Consider the following 16,950-nt stretch of genomic DNA (forward strand, 5'->3'; position numbering starts at 1 on the left):
TACAATTGAGTCTCTACTATCAAAAGCTAGAACACTCCACATGTGCTGTGTGTTCCATACCTCCCTTCCTGCTCAGGAATCTTGCATTAGTAATTAACTGACGTGTGTGTGTGTGTGTGTGTGTGTGTGTGTGTGTGTGTGTGTGTCTCTCTCTCTCTGTCTTTCTCTCTCTCTCTCACCCCCTCTCCCTGCCTCTCTTTTTCTTTGCATTAACAATTAACTTTGCTGCCCCTCCCCATCTTCAGTCTTTTCTATATGTTGGGGTAATTCCATCAGCAAAAATGTATTCTTCTAGTTCTTCCATCTTAAAAAACATCTTTTATTCCACAGCCCCCTCTTGTTACTACCCACTTTCCTTTCCTTAATAACTATTCTTCTAAAAGCCTTGCCTAAAGTTACTCACTGCTCTTTCTCCCATCACATTCAGTTTTCCGCACACCCGATCTGTCTTCTGCCTCTACGACCTCACCAAAACGGCTCTTTCCAAGCATGCTGAGGCTCTCCAGGTCACTGAATTCAAAGCACAGTTTTCAGTCCTCATTTTTTTTTTTTTTTTTTTGATCCAGGAGGAGCATTTGGCTCAGTTCAGCACCTTTTGCAGGCTGGTCTTTCTCTACCCAGCCTTTAAATAATGGTCTTTTCCAGATTTCTGACCTGGTTCCTCATTTCTTCTTATTCAACACACTCTCATTAATTCTATGGTTTATAGTACTTCCTATGCAACCTGTATATTCAGCTTCCTACTGGAATTCCTACTTAGGTGTTTAATAGGCATCTGAAACTTAATACGTCCAAAATGGAACAGACTCACTGGTGGAAGTTGCTGTCTGATAGTTTCCATTTTCTCTATCATGTGTGAGGCTGGCTTATTTATTGTGAGTGAAGGATGGTGTGTGTGTGTGTGTGTGTGATGAAATTAGAGATTTTATGAGTCAACAAAGTTTGAAAAAATATTATGTAAAATGAAAGAAAGAAAGTGATCAGAGAAATTCAGTAAAACATACACATTCTGGGAAACAGTGTAGTATGAGCACATGAATTCTGATTTCCAAAATCCCTGGCTTTGAATTGTGGCCTTTTCAGCTTTGTGGCTTTGGGAAAGTTACTAAAACTCTCTCTGAGCTAGTTTTTTTCATCTAAAATAGTCATCAATAATCTTGGACCTAAATCTGTAGTTCTTTGCGAGGATTTGCTTGGAACATAGGAGGTGATTGTTCAATAGTTCCTATCCTAAGTTACCAGAAACCTAGTTCATTTTAATCTCATCCTTCTCCCTCACCTTCCACATGCAAATGGTCTCTAAATTCTGTCTCTCTACCTCCTAAATAGCTCTTGGGTCCATCTTCTCTGCTACCCCCACGACTATAGTTCATGCCACTATTATCTGTCACCTGAATAACTGTCATGGACTCTCAGTTGGTCCCACCCCTCAAGTTGCTCTCCACACCAGCTGCCACTGCAGTCTCTCCAAATCTTTCTAAATCTTAACAAATATTCAATGCTCCCACTTCTTTGCATGGCTTGTAAGGGTCTGCGTTTGCTATCACCTGAGATGAGAGATGTGTTATTTTCTACTGCTACTGTAACAAATTATCACGAATTTGGTGGCTTAAAACAACATCCATTTATTAGCTCACAGACATGTCAGCTAGAAGTCTGGTACAGTATGGCTGGGTTCTCTGCTCAGGGTATCACCAGGCTGAAGTCAGAGTGTCAGACAAACTAAATTCTCTTCTGGAGGTTCTGGGGAAGAATCTGCTTCCAAGCTCATTCCTGTCATTAGCAGGATCCAGTTACTCACAGTGGTAGGACTGAAGTCCCTATTGTCTTGCTGGCTATCAGCCAGAGACTGCTGTCAACTAGAGGCCACTCTCAGGTACTTGCTCTGTGCCCTCCTCCATCCTCAAGCCAACCACAGCCACCTGCATTCCTTGCCTGAGGGCCCCCTCCATCTTCAAGCCTGCAACAGTACCAGCAACAGCGTGTTGAATCCTTCTCCTTCAAATCTCTCTGACTTCCTCTTCCGCTGCCAACCAGAAAAAACTTTCAGCTTTGAAAGGACTCATGTGATTTGGTTAGGGCTAGTTGGATAATCTCTCTATCTTGAGGTCAACTGATTAGTAACATTAATTACATCTGCAAAATCCCTTTTGCCATATAATATAACGATAGAAGTAGTATTTCATCATATTTACGGTTTCCACCCACACTAAAGGGAAGGAGATTATACTAGAGTGAGAGTCATGGGGGGTCCTCTTATAACTCTACTTATTGCAAGAGAGGAAGTCAGGAAAAATATCTGCGAGAAATGCTGAGATCTTGAGCTGAGATAAGACAGATGAGTAGGAGCTAATTAGATAAGGAAGGAAAGCTTCCAGAGAGCATGTGAAAAGCCATATAACTGGAGAACTTATATGCAAAAAATGCACTAAATAAAGGCCAATGTGTCTATAGTGGAGAGAACAAGAAACAGAGTGACTTAAAATAAGGTGGTTAGAGAGGTCAGTAGAACCCAAGCCTTACAGGCTTCATAGACTCTGTTAAAAGGTTTTCTCTATCCAAAAGCAAAGGTCAGAAGAGTAGCATAATCAGATCTGTATGCTGAACATATCACTCTGGCTTTGAGGTAGAAGATGAATGAAAAGAGGCATCAGTAAAATGTGGTGGACGATTTAGGAGGCTAGAAGAGTAGTACAAGAAACAGCAGGGCAATGGCAGTTTAGATGCAAGCAGACCAATTCAAGGAACACTGAGTAGCTAAAATCAACAGGACTTCATGATTAATTGAATACGAGACTGAGGCAGCTATGTTCCCCAGGAAGCAGACTCTAAGACAGGATTATTGTGGGGGATGTTTACTAAGGCGTGCTCTTGGAGTCAACACCTGTGTAAGAGAGAGGATGAAAGTAGGTTTGAGTGAAGGGAGAAGCTGAGCAGTAATTCAGTCCCAACAAAGGCCTCGGTCAACCCCATGAGGAGCTGTGAACGTCTTTCAAAATCGTCCTCAGTTGTGGCAGGGGGCTGAACCTTTGTGCCTCTATGTGGATCAGTCATTGGATGCAGGATGCCCCAGAAAAGGACCATGACCTTGGATAAGCCAGCTTTCTTCAGCTCAGGCAACAGCCAAAGGTGCTGACAGTTGAGGGCTGTCTTCCAACAGCACTCTCAGCAGCTGGAGAATAAATCCTTCATTTTTGAAGCGTTAGTCTGGGCTTTTTGTCATAGTCTCCGCTACAGGGATGAAGGAGCATAAGGGAGTAAGGCATCCAGGATGATTCCTAAATTTCTGATTTGTGCATCTTGGTGTAATCATTGGCTGACCTGTCATTTTCTCCCACTAGAGTGGGAGCTACTTGGGCTCAAACTGTATGGGACAGCTAGTGCACAGCCCTATATTTGGCTACCTGGCACATACTTTGCTGAACAAGTGGATGCCCGTCTACTTCTCCTCTTTCCACTCCTCTCTCCTCTACATTTCCTTTGCTCCCCGGTGCCCACATCCTACGGTTATCCAATGTGGGAAAAGTCCAGCAGGTTATCTGAGGCCCCACCTGTGCTGGAGCTGAACAAACAGCAAATGAGGCTACTCTGGTCCAGGGCTTTCTGAAGGGGAAGGCAGGCAATGCCAGGAGGCAGGTGAGGGGAAGCAGGCGACAACATCCCCACATAGCTCAGGCTTAAATCTTCCTTCAATGCCCCAGTGCCTATAAACTCAGTGCTGGTTGGACCAGATCATCTCCAAAAGACTGATTGGATAGGGCTCTCAGTTCCCCATCAACTCAGACCTCATCCCAGTCTAATCTGCTCTTTGACTAATGCTCCCGTCTTTGACAGCTACTGCTGGGGGCCAGAGAAGAATTTCAGGTCATACTGGAGTTTCTTTGGAATGGAGGAGAATGGATAGTGAGCAGGTCTGATAGAGGACTCAAGGCCTGCCCAGGGAGCTGAACCCACCTCGGTCCTGCGCATGCCCTTTTCAGATTTGTTCCCGCTGCACCCCAGTGATGCAGCCCCCCTTCCGGCTCCTGGCCCCCTCCCGTGGGAACCTGACGCCCTGTAGAGGCTGCTCGACCTGCGCTGAGAGCAAACAGGGAGCGTCAGTGTGTTGGATGAGAGTGGGCGCTGCCTGGAGACCACGGAGAAAGCCGGCTGCCTCCTCCCTCATACGCCTGCGCTGGGCCAGGATTGGAACCATACCCCACCCTCCCCTCCCCACTCCCTTTATCTTAGGCAGTTCTCCCCACCACCGCGGCCCACCTCAACAAGAAGCAGACTCTTCCTTCAGGCAGGCAGCCCTTTCCCGTGCCAGGGCTCCCCAGGGACAAATGCTGACTCCCCCCCCCCACCCCCCGATCCTCGTCCGCTGCGGGAGGTTCCTTGGGAGCTTTGGATGGAAGCCTGGGTGTTGGGCCTGAAGTAGGAGATGGAGAGTGCGGAGGCAGATACATGGGCTACTCCGGCCCCGGGACGAGGAGCTGCAGGGAACTACGGGAGCGATAGTGTTGCGGTCGCTGTGGCCGCTGCCGCACAGTACAGTAACCGCGGCGCTCGGCGCGCGCTAAAGCATCTGTGCCGCAGCTAGGGACCCCCATGCCGCCCCTGTCTCAGTTGCCACCTCCACGTCGTCTGACCCACCAGGGAAAGATGTTAGACCCCACCGCAGCCGCGCCCTACCATAACCACTCTTACCTTCCCTCCCCCGCAACCTCCTTCCTCGCAACCTCTCCATCCGCCCCTAACCCCCAGCCCCCACCCCAGCCAACACACACATACACACACACACACACACACACACACACGCTCGAGAATCCCCGGAACCCGTGGTGAAGGAGAGTGGGCGGGAAGAAAATCTCCAAGAGAAGACCGGAGAGATCTAGGGAGGGGCGAGCCTGGAGGACAGTAACACAGGGGGGCGAGTAAGCCCTGAGCAGGAGAGGGGGCGGAGAGTCACCTGGTGGGACAGAGCGGACCCGAGCCTGGGAAGGACGCGAGCCTAGGCGAGGCGAGGGGAGGAGGAGTGGCGGGGCAGGGGCCAAGGTTGGGGGCGGGGACCAGGCGGGGCAGGAGTCTCAGCCGGAATCGCAGCGTGAGCAGGTGGAGCCGCAGCGGGAGCCCGCCCGGCGAGCGGAGGGAGGCGGCGGCTGGGCCAGGGCCATGGAGCTGCTAAAGCTGAACCAGAGCGTGCAGGGATCCGGACCCGGGCCGGGGGCTTCCTTGTGCCGCCCAGGGGGCCCCCTCCTCAACAGCAGCGGTACTGGCAACCTCAGCTGCGAGCCCCCTCGCATCCGCGGAGCCGGGACACGAGGTGGGTGCCTCCCTAAGCCCCCTCCACAAGCTCCTTCTCACTGCACCAAACAGCACAAAAGAGGGCCCCCCACAGCCTCAACACTGCCTCCTCGGATGCCCACACCACCCTTCATAGAACTCCTTCAGTCCCCAAACAGCTCCTCCTGACACATTTGTCCCCCACAGCTCATAAAACTCCATCACAGCTTTACACTATCCAGTCAGAGCCCCTTCACACCCTGGTCCCCTGATCACACCCAGAGCTCCTGGTCACCCCCAAAACACAGCATCCTCCCCAACACACAGCCCCCTCCTAGATGCAGATGGTGGGGAGGCAAGGACCTCCTCTTGCCAAATTTCCAGGTCTCTCTTTTCCTTTTACACCCAGTTTACAAAGCCATAACGGGGAAGGAAAGAAAGGAAGGCAAGACTGGGAAAAAGAAGGGTGCTGGTTGGGGGAGGGAGTGCTCTGGAAGGCCTGAATGGGAAGTTAGAGTTAGAATCTCCTGTGCTCCCCCAGCTTAACCCGCCAGGCTTCCTAAAAGAGATCTTCTAACCTGAATTAGGCTGGGTATTGGGGGCTGCTCCCTAGAGCTGCCTGTCTCCATTTCACTCATCCTCTAATCCCCATGCCTCCCAAGTCGGAGTTCTTCTGAAGGCTCTGTACCCTCTCCCTTTCTCTGTCTCTGAGTAATGTCTCCAAGTCCCTTCCAAGTCCCTCCAAGCTGCCCTTCCTTAGGTTTCACCCTCCTGGAGCCTGACTGCCCCATTCATCACCCCATCCCTTTGTGCCACCAACTTTTCCTCACACTCCCAGACTGCTTCCATTCATCCAGTCCCCAAAATGACTTTCACTCCTCCCATCTGCCAGTATCCACATTTTCTTGATGACCCAGCTCAAAATATATTTTTCCCCTTCCTGCATCATTTCTTTCCTTAAATGTTTACTGGATACCTGCTATTGTAGTCCCTGGGCGAGGTGCTGGGGACACAGGGATATACTAGACGCAATCTGGACCCTTATCCATAGTTAGTACAGAGGTCAGAGAAAACCAATGGAGAAGTCACAGTCAGCACGGGAAGTCCCACGAGAGGGTCTGAATTGTGGGCACCCAAAGGAGATGAGGTCTGAGAACTTCACAGAGGGAGCCTGGGAGCTGAGTCTTGAAGTTGAAGTTCAGTAGGCAGAAAAGGAAGAAGCAGGATTCTAGGAGAAGGAACAGTGTTAAGCAGAAGGAAATTATTCCAAGCTCAAGAAGGGAAAGTGGGAATAAATTGTAATTCAAGTATTAATTTACCCCGCAAAACAATGCATGCTTTCTCAGACCAGTTGTTAAACGCTCTCACTTAGATCTGTCGACGAAAATAATCCATAACCAATCTATTAATGAAAATTTGGGAGAGTTTATTCTGAGCTAAAATGTGAGGACCGTGGCCCAGGGCCTTTCCTCCTGAAAGAAGAAAGGGCACTGAAGAAGTGGGGTGCACAGAGTGGTTCTATACCCCCAAACAGGATGTTTCACATATGATTGAAATGTCCCTTTTACAATAGTCGCAAGACTGCTCTGTCGGCACAGCCATCGATGGACACAGCAGGTAGGTCAGCTGTCTCGGTGGACACAGCAGGGTGGCAGGTCTGTTGTCTCGAGTTGGATGGTCATAGGGGAGCTGGGTGGTCAAAGGTGAGTGCAGCAATCAGTTCCCAGCCTAAGGAAAGATGCTTATCCTTAAGGAAAGGCCAATATGGGCTGGGGGAGTTGCACCTTTATCTTAAGGGCATTTGTTCTTGCCACAGGAAATGTTTAAGGCAGATATACAAGGCATGCTTGATGGCCATGGCAGGCCCTTTTGGAAAAAACAAAGTCAGGCCAAATTAGGCTTACCCCAAATGGCTTCCTCATATACTCCAATATATCCTATTGCTTGCCATTTCTATTTGTCATATCCTTTCCTTCAACAAATATTTATCGAACCAAAGATTGTGCTAGGCACCAGAGATGTGAGAAGAACAAAACTGACAGAGCTCCTGTTTCATGGAGCTCACAGGTTAGTGGGGGAGACAGACAAGTCAGCAGGGAATTGTAGCAGAGTGGAAAGTGCCCTGAGAGGGCTGTAGGGACACAGAAGAGGAGCACCTCTAGCCTAGCCTAGCCTTGGGAATCAAAGTTGGCCTCCTGGGGAGGTGAAGTATGAATTGAATGAAAATAAAAACCTGAAGGAGAGCCAGCCAAGTGAAGGGGCAGAAAGGGCAAAAAACAACCCAAGGAGAGGAACAATATGTATAAACGCCCAAAGTTTAAATCCATGGCACTTTTGTTCAGTGTGTTGTAGTTTCTGAGTGCCTGAGACATGTACCATAAGAGAGGCACAATGAACCCCCAGGATGAAGACCAGCCCAGAGGTTTTACAGAGAGCCTTATAGACTTGGCTGAGTAATGTCGATTTTATCTTGAAAGCACTGAGAACTACTGAAAGGTTCAGTAGTACAGTCAGGATTAGTTCTGTAGTGTACAGCATGGATTGGAGGACAAGACATGAAAGACGGGAGGCAGGGGGATACTTCCAAAGGCTATTATATTAGACTGCTCTCTGTGAAAAATGACGCAGGCTTAGACTAAGGTACTAGCAGTGGGAATGGAGAGAAGTGGATGGATTTGAGAGGCACTTCAGGAAGTGGAATCAACAGAACTTGGCGATTTATTAGAAATGGAGAGGAGGAAGAGGTCAAGGGATGACATCTAGGTTTCTGGCTTGGACAATTGGATGGATGTTAGTGCCATATAATGAGAAGGATAACAAAGGGACAGAGACAGGTTTGAAAGAGGAGATTATAAATTCAGTTTGGAACCCACTGAGTTTACATACTGGTGAGCTATCCAGGTGGGGTTGCCCAGTAAGCTGTTAAATCCAGGGGGCTGGAACATTGGGGAGAGGTATAAGCTGGAAATACAGACTTGAAAGGTCTTCCTAGGGGAGGTAACAGAAGCCATAGGAATAGATAAAATCATACAAAGATTGTGTAGGATGAAAAGAAAAGAGGTCCTGGGACAAGACCCTGAAGAAAACCAATATTTAAAAGCCAGGCAAGGGAAGGAAAGTCCATGAATGAGATCCAGACGAAACCATCAGAGAGACATGAAGGCAAGGAAAAAGAAAATTTCAAGCAGGGTGGGATAAGTGATATCAAATGCTGCTGATTTAAGTTGGATAAGAACAGAACAGCATCCTTTGGATTCAATAACAAGAAAGTACTTAGGAGGAGTTGTGGGTCTTCAGGCCTGACTACAGCAGGTTGTAGTTTGGGCCAGTGGGGAAGGGAGTTATGAGAAGTGAACCAGGGTGTGTAGACAAAACTTTCAAGACGTTTGGCAGGGAGGGAGACAAAAGAAAAAACAAGATAGTGCTAGAAATAGCATGGGGTTGAGGAAGGGTATGTGTGTGCATGTTTAGTTTCGTCTTGTGGGTATGTGTGTGTAGTTAAGACAAGAGCATCTTTTAAATGTTGATGGGCAATGATCCAAGAGAGAGGAAGGTTGAAGGTGCAGAAGATAGCAGGGATAGTCAATAAAGCAAGGGACGCTGAGAAAGCAGAATGTGAAGTGAATCAGGTGTAAGAATTGGCCTCACCCATTTGGATGTTGTTACCCACACACAGTCGGATGTTACACAGGCAGTCAGAAGTTACCCACAGACTCTGTTAGCCACACTCACTCAGATATTACTTCCACAGAGGCATATTACCCAGGCTCACTCCAGTGTCACCAGTAGGAATTTGGATGTTACCTACATTATTCTGATATAATCCACACAGACTAGAGTGTTACCCATGTTCACTCAGATGCTAACCACAGAAAAGTAGGTGTCACCCATAGTCGTTTTAATATTGCCCACAGTCATTTAGATGTTACTCATCCATCAAACAGACTCACTTTCATTTTATTAACCACACACAATCAGATATTACCCATACTCATTTAAGTAACTCTTCTCCAGATATTACCCATAAAATCACAGATATTCCTCTCACACATTAAGCTATTACCCACAAAAACTCAAAGAGTACCTATGTTCACTCAGGTGCTCAGTTATTTTAATCAATCAGATTAACATATCACTCTACATCTTAAAATGTTAACATCTCACATCCATACTCACTTAAATATTGTCCACACATACTTGGATATTACTTCTACTCACTTAGCTATTACCATCATCACTGGATAATCCTCCATTCACATTCAGACCTCCGAATGCAACCTGTGCTTCCTGAAGATGTTACCTACAAATGAGATGCTATCTACAGATATTACCCCTGCTCATTCAAATGTTACAACAACTGCTCCCTCAATAGCACATATACTAAAGTTGGAACAAATTTTACAATACTTACTCAGATATTACCTAAACCTACATGTAAACCACACTCAATCAGATATTACCCATAGACGTGTAGCTGTTACCCTTCTCCAGATATTGCCCACAAAAATATGTGTTACTTTCACCCACCCAGATATGATCTCACAGACTAAAGTATTACCCAATGCTTACTCTGATATTACCTACACACCCTTGCATATTACTTTTGCTCCCTCAGTTAGTACTCATTGACATTTGGATGTCCCCATTTGTCCAGCTGTTACTCACAATCAGGTGGATGCTATCCATAGTCACCACAGAGACATGGGTGTTACTTTGATGTCTGTGTACATGAGTGACCAGATGCAACACACCAGTGGAAGGCAGGATTTGAGGCATCAGCAGCTTCAGTATTCTGTGTACTCATTTCTTAGAAAAGCCTGGTTTTTGTTTTGTGTCACATTATCTGGATTTTTGTGCTCATACTTCTCTGCCGTCATCTGGACAGAACAAACGCAGATCCTCTAGACCCCAGAAACAGAACTGAACTGTCCCAGTTTTCTGAGTGCCACGATCTGATTTCTGCTCTCCTCTCATCCCCAGCAGAATGATGCCCACAGGTAGACTGTCAAGGCACTAGTGGCTGTCCCCTTAGAGGTGCCATCTCCCATTCTTCCACTATGCTTTAGGTTCCTAGTCACTGTGAAGCCACTGTAGTCACTCATATTCCACCACACAAACACACATGGATTCATACAAACATGTATGTACGCACACACACACGGACGTCTTCATTCTGATTGCTTCTTTTATGACTTTTTTAAAAATTAAGAGACTATTTTTACAGCAGTTTTAGGTTTACAGAAAAATTGAACAGGCATACAGGGAGTTTCCATTCACACACACACACACCACACAGTTTCCCCTATTCTTAACATCTTGCATTAGTGTGGTACATTTGTTACAGTTGATAGCCAATACCGATACATTATTAACTAAATTCCATAGTTTACATTAGGATTCACTCTTTGTGTTGTATGTTCTATGGGTTTTGACAAATGTATAATGACATCTGCCCACCCGTTATAGTACCATGCAGAACAGTTTCACTGCCTTAAAAGTCCTCTTTGCTCCACCTATTCATCCCTCCCTCTGCCCAGACTCCTAGCTCTAAGATTGCTTTTAATTAGTCTTTTTCACATCTCCGAACTGTTTAATAGCAAAGACTTGGAGAGAGAGTGGTGGCTAGAAATAAGGTAATAGCTGAGAATGCCCAGTAAAACAGCAAAGTGCTGTACAATTGCTGGTCATTTTTACTGGGACTTTGTCCTCTAGTTTTTAGGAGTCCCATGCAGATTGGGAAATTCATAAGGGTGGGCATATTCTCATCTTTCTGACACACACGAGACACGTGAACTGGATGAATGAATGAGAAATGTGCTTCTCATACTTAAGAGTGCTGAACCAAAGTGAGGTGTGATTATTGAATCAAGAACTACTTGAAGAGAAGCATCCAGAGGAGGATCTGAGAGAGATGATAGGACTAGAGAGATTAAGGGGTGATATGGAGAGGGGGGAAGGGCAGTGGACTGGGAGGAGACACAAAGAGTGCAAGATAGATCACCAGCTCTATTTTTCTGGGTCCAAGGACCTCTCTGACAGAGATCTCTCTCCCAAAGTTTCCTTTTTGCCCCCTGTACACTCACACACACACCCTCAAATTCACCACACATAAGCCTTCCATAGCCTTCCCTGCCTATGGAAGAGAGGCGCCCAGCTTCTAAATGAGACACAGATGGTTTGCATATAATAGTAAAAGTAACGTATACAAAATCACAGCCTGTGAATGACACGCCCCCCCCCCCCCCAAGAAACCTCCAAGTGTGTCTCCAAAGAGACAAAGGCAGAGAGGAGAGGGTATGTTGGAATCTAGAGGCACAGAGGTGAAGGATGGGTGAGGGAGGACAAAGCAGATGCATTTGTGTGGAGAGTGACAGAGGTTCAGTCAAGATTCATTAACAAGCACGTGTTAAAACCTCCTACATGCAGGACATTATGCCAAGTGTTAGGGATATGCTGAAGACCAAGATGGACATTGCCCCTGTCCTCAAGAAGCTCATAGTCTATTGGTGGAGATAGAGAATTAAACATAATAATACAGTGAGAAACACCATGAGAGAGTGCAGAGGGAGAATGAGGCACGGAGACTGAGATTTGATTGGGAGAAGGAGGCAGCATGATGAATGACAGAGAAGCTAGGGAGTAGTAGGAGGCAGCATTTTAGGGATCTGGAGACTTGACTTCTATTCTGATTTGGCCCCTTACTTGCTATGTACTCTGAGCAAGTAATGTTGGGGCTTTCTTGTAAATATTACTGACGATGCCTACAATAGCTTCTGAATAAGTTGGTTATTGTTATGAGAAAATAGTTTATTAATTCGCAGGCTATGGCAAAAGGCAGCCAAAGTATGGGGCTGCAGAAGAGGGAGCTGCAGCTCTAGGCCCTTCCCTCTTCCCAACCCGGAAGGCTCTGCCCCTGCCCTCTCTCCCTTCAAGCTCCAGTCTCTCTCGTGCTGAGGCCATGGGCATGGGTGACTGGGTCCAGTTTAATTCAATTCAATTCTGTCTGGGTCTGCTTGGCTGTGACATGGAGGCCCAAAGATGAATCCATCTCCCAATAGACAATAACACAAATGAATGGGGTCAGCCCTCTGTCTAGCCCAGCAACACTGGTGTCCCTCCTCTGAGCTCCCACAGCACTTTGTATCTTCCTCAACCTCACTCTTTATTACACTGTGTGGCAATTATCTGTTTATATGTCTGAGTTTCCCTCTAGACTGTGAGATCTCAAGTGGCAGGGAATTTGTCATGTTCACCTCTTTGTCCCCAGTGCCTGGCATAAAGGGAGTCCTCTGTAAATGTTTGTTGAGTGAGAATGAATGTTTGGAGATAATTAAAATACAAGGAAGAAAGTAAAAAGGGTTCTAACAGATGTGTAAGAAACATGCATGGGTCAGAGGAAGGAGAGATTAACTCCAAATGAGGTGTCCAGAAAGGCCTTACAGAAGAGGGGACAGTGGACCTGAGTCTGGAAGGATGATGGTGAATAGGAACTCACCAGATACAGAAAATAAGTTTGTGATGGAGGGGTATTAGTGGGGGGTTGGTAGAAGAGCATTGCAAGCTGAGAAACCAATGTGAGCCTGGAGGGAGGGAGTCATGGGTGTGCATGATGCCTTCAAGAAACTGAGTCATCCAGTGGCTTAAGTGGGTGCATTGCAGGCAGGAGGTGGGGGGAGGGAGAGGGCAGTTCTCAGAGAATCTGGATGACATGCTCAAGTGTTGCAGACAGTAGAGAGTAGGTAAAGGGTTGTTTTTAGGCAATATAAGGACATGATCTGACCTGTATTTCAAAAGGTAGTGCATGGTCAACAGTGTCAAATGCTACGGGGAGGTCAAGCAGAACAGATTGCGAAGAGACCTTTAACTAAGGCAGTTAAAGCTTAGTGACCTTGGGAAGAAGTGTCCAAACAGTGATGCGGGGACAGGGCACTGGATTGTAATGGACTGAAGAGTGAATGAGGGGATGCAAATAATCCTTTCAAGAAGTTTGTCTGCAAAAAGAAGGAAGAATTTGGAGCAAAGCTTGAGAAGAGATGGGCTTTCTTAAGGAAGGGTAGAGTTAGGCCAACTTAACTAAGCCTCAAGGAGTTAGAAGGGTAAAGGATTCAAGTTCACCATTTACTGAGTGGGTCCAATCGGGTAGTGGGTAGGGTGTCTTGGGATGCAGAGGGGTCTGGCTGTGTACTGGGGTTTGGGGATAAGTCAGATTGGAGGGTTTCGCTGAGTGGGGGCCAGACCCCTACTGCCATCTCTACCTTTTCCTACCCAGAATTGGAGCTGGCCATTAGGGTCACCCTTTACGCAGTGATTTTTCTGATGAGTGTTGGAGGAAATGTGCTTATCATCGTCGTCCTGGGACTGAGCCGCCGCCTGAGGACAGTCACCAACGCCTTCCTGCTATCATTGGCAGTCAGCGACCTCTTGCTGGCTGTGGCCTGCATGCCCTTCACCCTCCTGCCGAATCTCATGGGTAGATTCATCTTTGGCACAGTCGTCTGCAAGGCAGTTTCCTATCTCATGGGTAAGTGAGAGAACTAACCTGCTCGACACCCCCCCCTCACCCCCACCCCCCACCCTGTTGCCTCTCTCCTCTCCTAAAGTCCTTGCTGGATGTCAGGATGTTTCCAGTGCAGGTTGGGGAAGTCCCACTGGTGAATATGTAGTGCAAGCTTCCTAGAGACTACTTCCTCTTCCCTTCCTTAGGGGTATCTGTGAGTGTGTCCACGCTAAGCCTCGTGGCCATCGCCCTGGAGCGGTACAGCGCCATCTGCCGACCACTGCAGGCGCGCGTGTGGCAGACGCGCTCCCACGCAGCTCGTGTGATTGTAGCCACGTGGATGCTGTCCGGACTGCTCATGGTGCCCTACCCCGTGTACACTACCTTGCAGCCAGCGGGACCCCTTGTGCTGCAGTGTGTGCATCGCTGGCCCAGTGCGCGAGTTCGCCAAACCTGGTGAGAGAGCCCATTAACCTATTTCTGGGAATTCCCTTCTCCATCTCCATTAGATGTTTACAACCTTTCCCCAGAATCTTTCTCCAGCTGCTCCCAGAATTACCGCTTCAGTTCCCTTTCTGCACTCACCACTCTGGGATTCCCATTTGAGGCCCCTCCCAGTTCTCTAACCCTTCGCAGGAGCACTCCCAAATCTACCTCTGGGGCTTGGCCGCCAGCCCTGGAAAATCCTTTGCTCTTCCTCCATCTGTTATCGTAGCTAGACAGAGACCAGCGTTATAGTCTGTGCTCTGCCTCCAGGTCTGTGCTGCTGCTCCTACTCTTGTTCTTCGTCCCGGGTGTGGTTATGGCGGTGGCCTACGGGCTTATCTCCCGCGAGCTCTACTTAGGGCTCCGCTTTGATGGTGACAGTGACAACGAGAACCAGAACCGACTCCGAAGCCAAGGAGGGCCGTCGGGTGGGGCGGGACCAGGTGGGTGAAATCCAGGATGGGCAGGGCTTTAGAAAGGGGCGGGGCCTAGAGGGGGTGGGGCAGAAAGGAGTGTGTCGGCAGCCAGGCTGTAAATGGGGGGTCAGGTGAAGGTTAGGCTGAAGATTGACACTCAGCCTACTACTCTGACAACCCACGGTCTGTGCTCAGGCGCTGCCCACCAGAACGGACGTTGCCGGCCAGAGCTCGGGCTGGCTGGTGAGGACGGCGATGGCTGTTACGTGCAGCTTCCGCGCTCCCGGCCTGCACTGGAGCTGTCCGCGCTGACTGCGCCCACTCCTGGGCCAGGATCCGGCCCCCGGCCCGCCCAGGCCAAACTGCTAGCGAAGAAGCGCGTGGTGCGGATGTTGCTGGTGATTGTCGTCCTTTTTTTCCTGTGTTGGCTGCCAGTGTACAGCGCCAACACGTGGCGCGCCTTCGACGGCCCTGGTGCACACCGCGCACTTTCGGGTGCACCCATCTCTTTCATCCACTTGCTGAGCTATACCTCGGCCTGTGTTAACCCCCTGGTCTACTGCTTCATGCACCGTCGCTTTCGCCAGGCCTGCCTCGACACGTGCGCCCGCTGCTGCCCCCGGCCTCCAAGAGCACGCCCCAGGCCTCTTCCAGATGAGGACCCTCCCACCCCCTCCATTGCTTCGCTGTCTAGGCTGAGCTACACCACCATCAGCACGCTGGGGCCTGGCTGAGGGGTGGAGGGGGAGTGGGGGCTAAGGCAGGACAGACTGATTCCTACAAGCACAGCCCCATCCAGACACACAAGAGACACAGACTAACTGACATAGGAGACTGACGCACAACAGCATGGACTAACCCCAATGCACAGGAAAAGATGGCTTACCTGACACAAAGGAAACAAACCAGATCCCCACACAGGAAATGAGGCACATTGTTAATATGGGACTGAGCTGGGCACATAGTAACATGGCACTGATCTTGGACGTACACAGAAACAGGGTCCCTAGCAGTGGACTATCCCTACACAGCAGGAAGTCTGACAGAGGCTGACCTGCCTCTCACACACACATATGGTAATGGCATTGATTCTTCTAGGGCTCTGGAGCCTGGCATAGGACTGACTCCTGAGATGCTCCAGGCTACCCCCAGTTTGACCTCACAGTGCCCTTCCCCAATCAGTGTTGGAAACACCAGCTGGCCTATTCTCACACTTCCCTAACCAACAGACTGTTTTGCACTAAAAAGTCCTGTCATTCCTTTCAAGTTAAATACTGTGACTTTGCCCCCTCCTCCCTCACCCAGTCTCTTCGAAAGATAATAAATGACTTGGCTTCCTCCTAAACTTCCTTTCTGGACTTTTTGGGGGCAGGTGATGAGACATCAGATTTTGTGGAGTCCTTCCTGTCAGGTCCCTCCCCCTGCTTCTCACTCCTGTGCATGACCCCCTGCCACAAAGCCCGTGGTCTGAGGCTAGATGAGGCTGTGTGTATTCTCTCTGGTTGTCATCCTGGACTCACCCACACTCCAGTGTTATATGTAATAGCTGGGAATGGGGGTGGGAGGTGGGATATCCATGACACGTCATGATTCTTGAGCACATACTCCTAAAGTTGTGTCATTGTTAAGGTACTATGTTAATAGATGCTTATTAAAATTTTAATGAAAAGATAAAAGAGGAAGCACTGTATAGTAAGACTCATTTTATTCAATGTGTGTTTGAAACACCACGAGTCAGACCATAACAGGTGCACAGAAATTAAAGAGTAGGGCCTTTTTAATGCACCCTTCTCCGGTGTCAGAACCTGGCCAAGCTTCTGCCCGTTGGAGGCACCCTTACTGGCCAGCAATAATGAGGCAGGGCGAGGGGACTGGACCTGAATAGGACTTCTGGAGCAGCCTCCCTTTTGGTTATAAGACTGATCTGGTGCCAGAGAAAGGCAGGGACAGCAAGTACACCCCTCCACACACACAATGACAAAGAGGGAAGAATAGATGACCTCACCAAGGAGACATACATGGATGATCAGAGGCATGGTATGTTGGGAGAGGGCTTCCTTGACACTTCATCTTGTAACAGTTGGGGAAACTGAGACCCAGAGCAAGAAAAAAGCTGCTCAAGGTCATACAATAAATTAAAGCAAGATAGAAATAATCCTGTTGAAGTAGACACTGAGCTGAAGATGGGAAAGAAACCATACCCATCAGAGGGCGGACCCAAGTTTTGTGGGGCCTAGAGATTATAAAATTGGGTGCCCTTTGTTAAGAAAAAAAAATTAAAGGTAC

General features: G+C 48.3%; 1 protein-coding gene across 2 annotated transcripts; it reads left to right on the top strand.

The window, feature by feature from the left end:
• Nucleotides 1-3,978: 3,978 nt before the first annotated feature.
• On the top strand, nt 3,979-16,340 carry CCKBR (cholecystokinin B receptor). Of its 2 annotated transcripts, XM_070626113.1 has the most exons (6): nt 4,261-5,305; nt 6,839-6,882; nt 13,535-13,786; nt 13,969-14,218; nt 14,519-14,691; nt 14,860-16,340. In XM_070626113.1, the coding sequence occupies exons 2-6, from the start codon at nt 6,870-6,872 to the stop codon at nt 15,396-15,398; spliced, it is 1,227 nt and encodes a 408-aa protein (XP_070482214.1). In that variant the 5' UTR covers nt 4,261-5,305; nt 6,839-6,869; the 3' UTR covers nt 15,399-16,340. The 2 variants fall into 2 exon arrangements, with proteins under 2 accessions (XP_008522343.2, XP_070482214.1); XM_008524121.2 differs by lacking the exon at nt 6,839-6,882 and having other exon boundaries at nt 3,979-5,305.
• Nucleotides 16,341-16,950: the final 610 nt, after the last annotated feature.

The sequence above is a fragment of the Equus przewalskii genome, chromosome 6 (assembly GCF_037783145.1).
Source record: "Equus przewalskii isolate Varuska chromosome 6, EquPr2, whole genome shotgun sequence".
Lineage (NCBI taxonomy): Eukaryota > Metazoa > Chordata > Mammalia > Perissodactyla > Equidae > Equus > Equus przewalskii.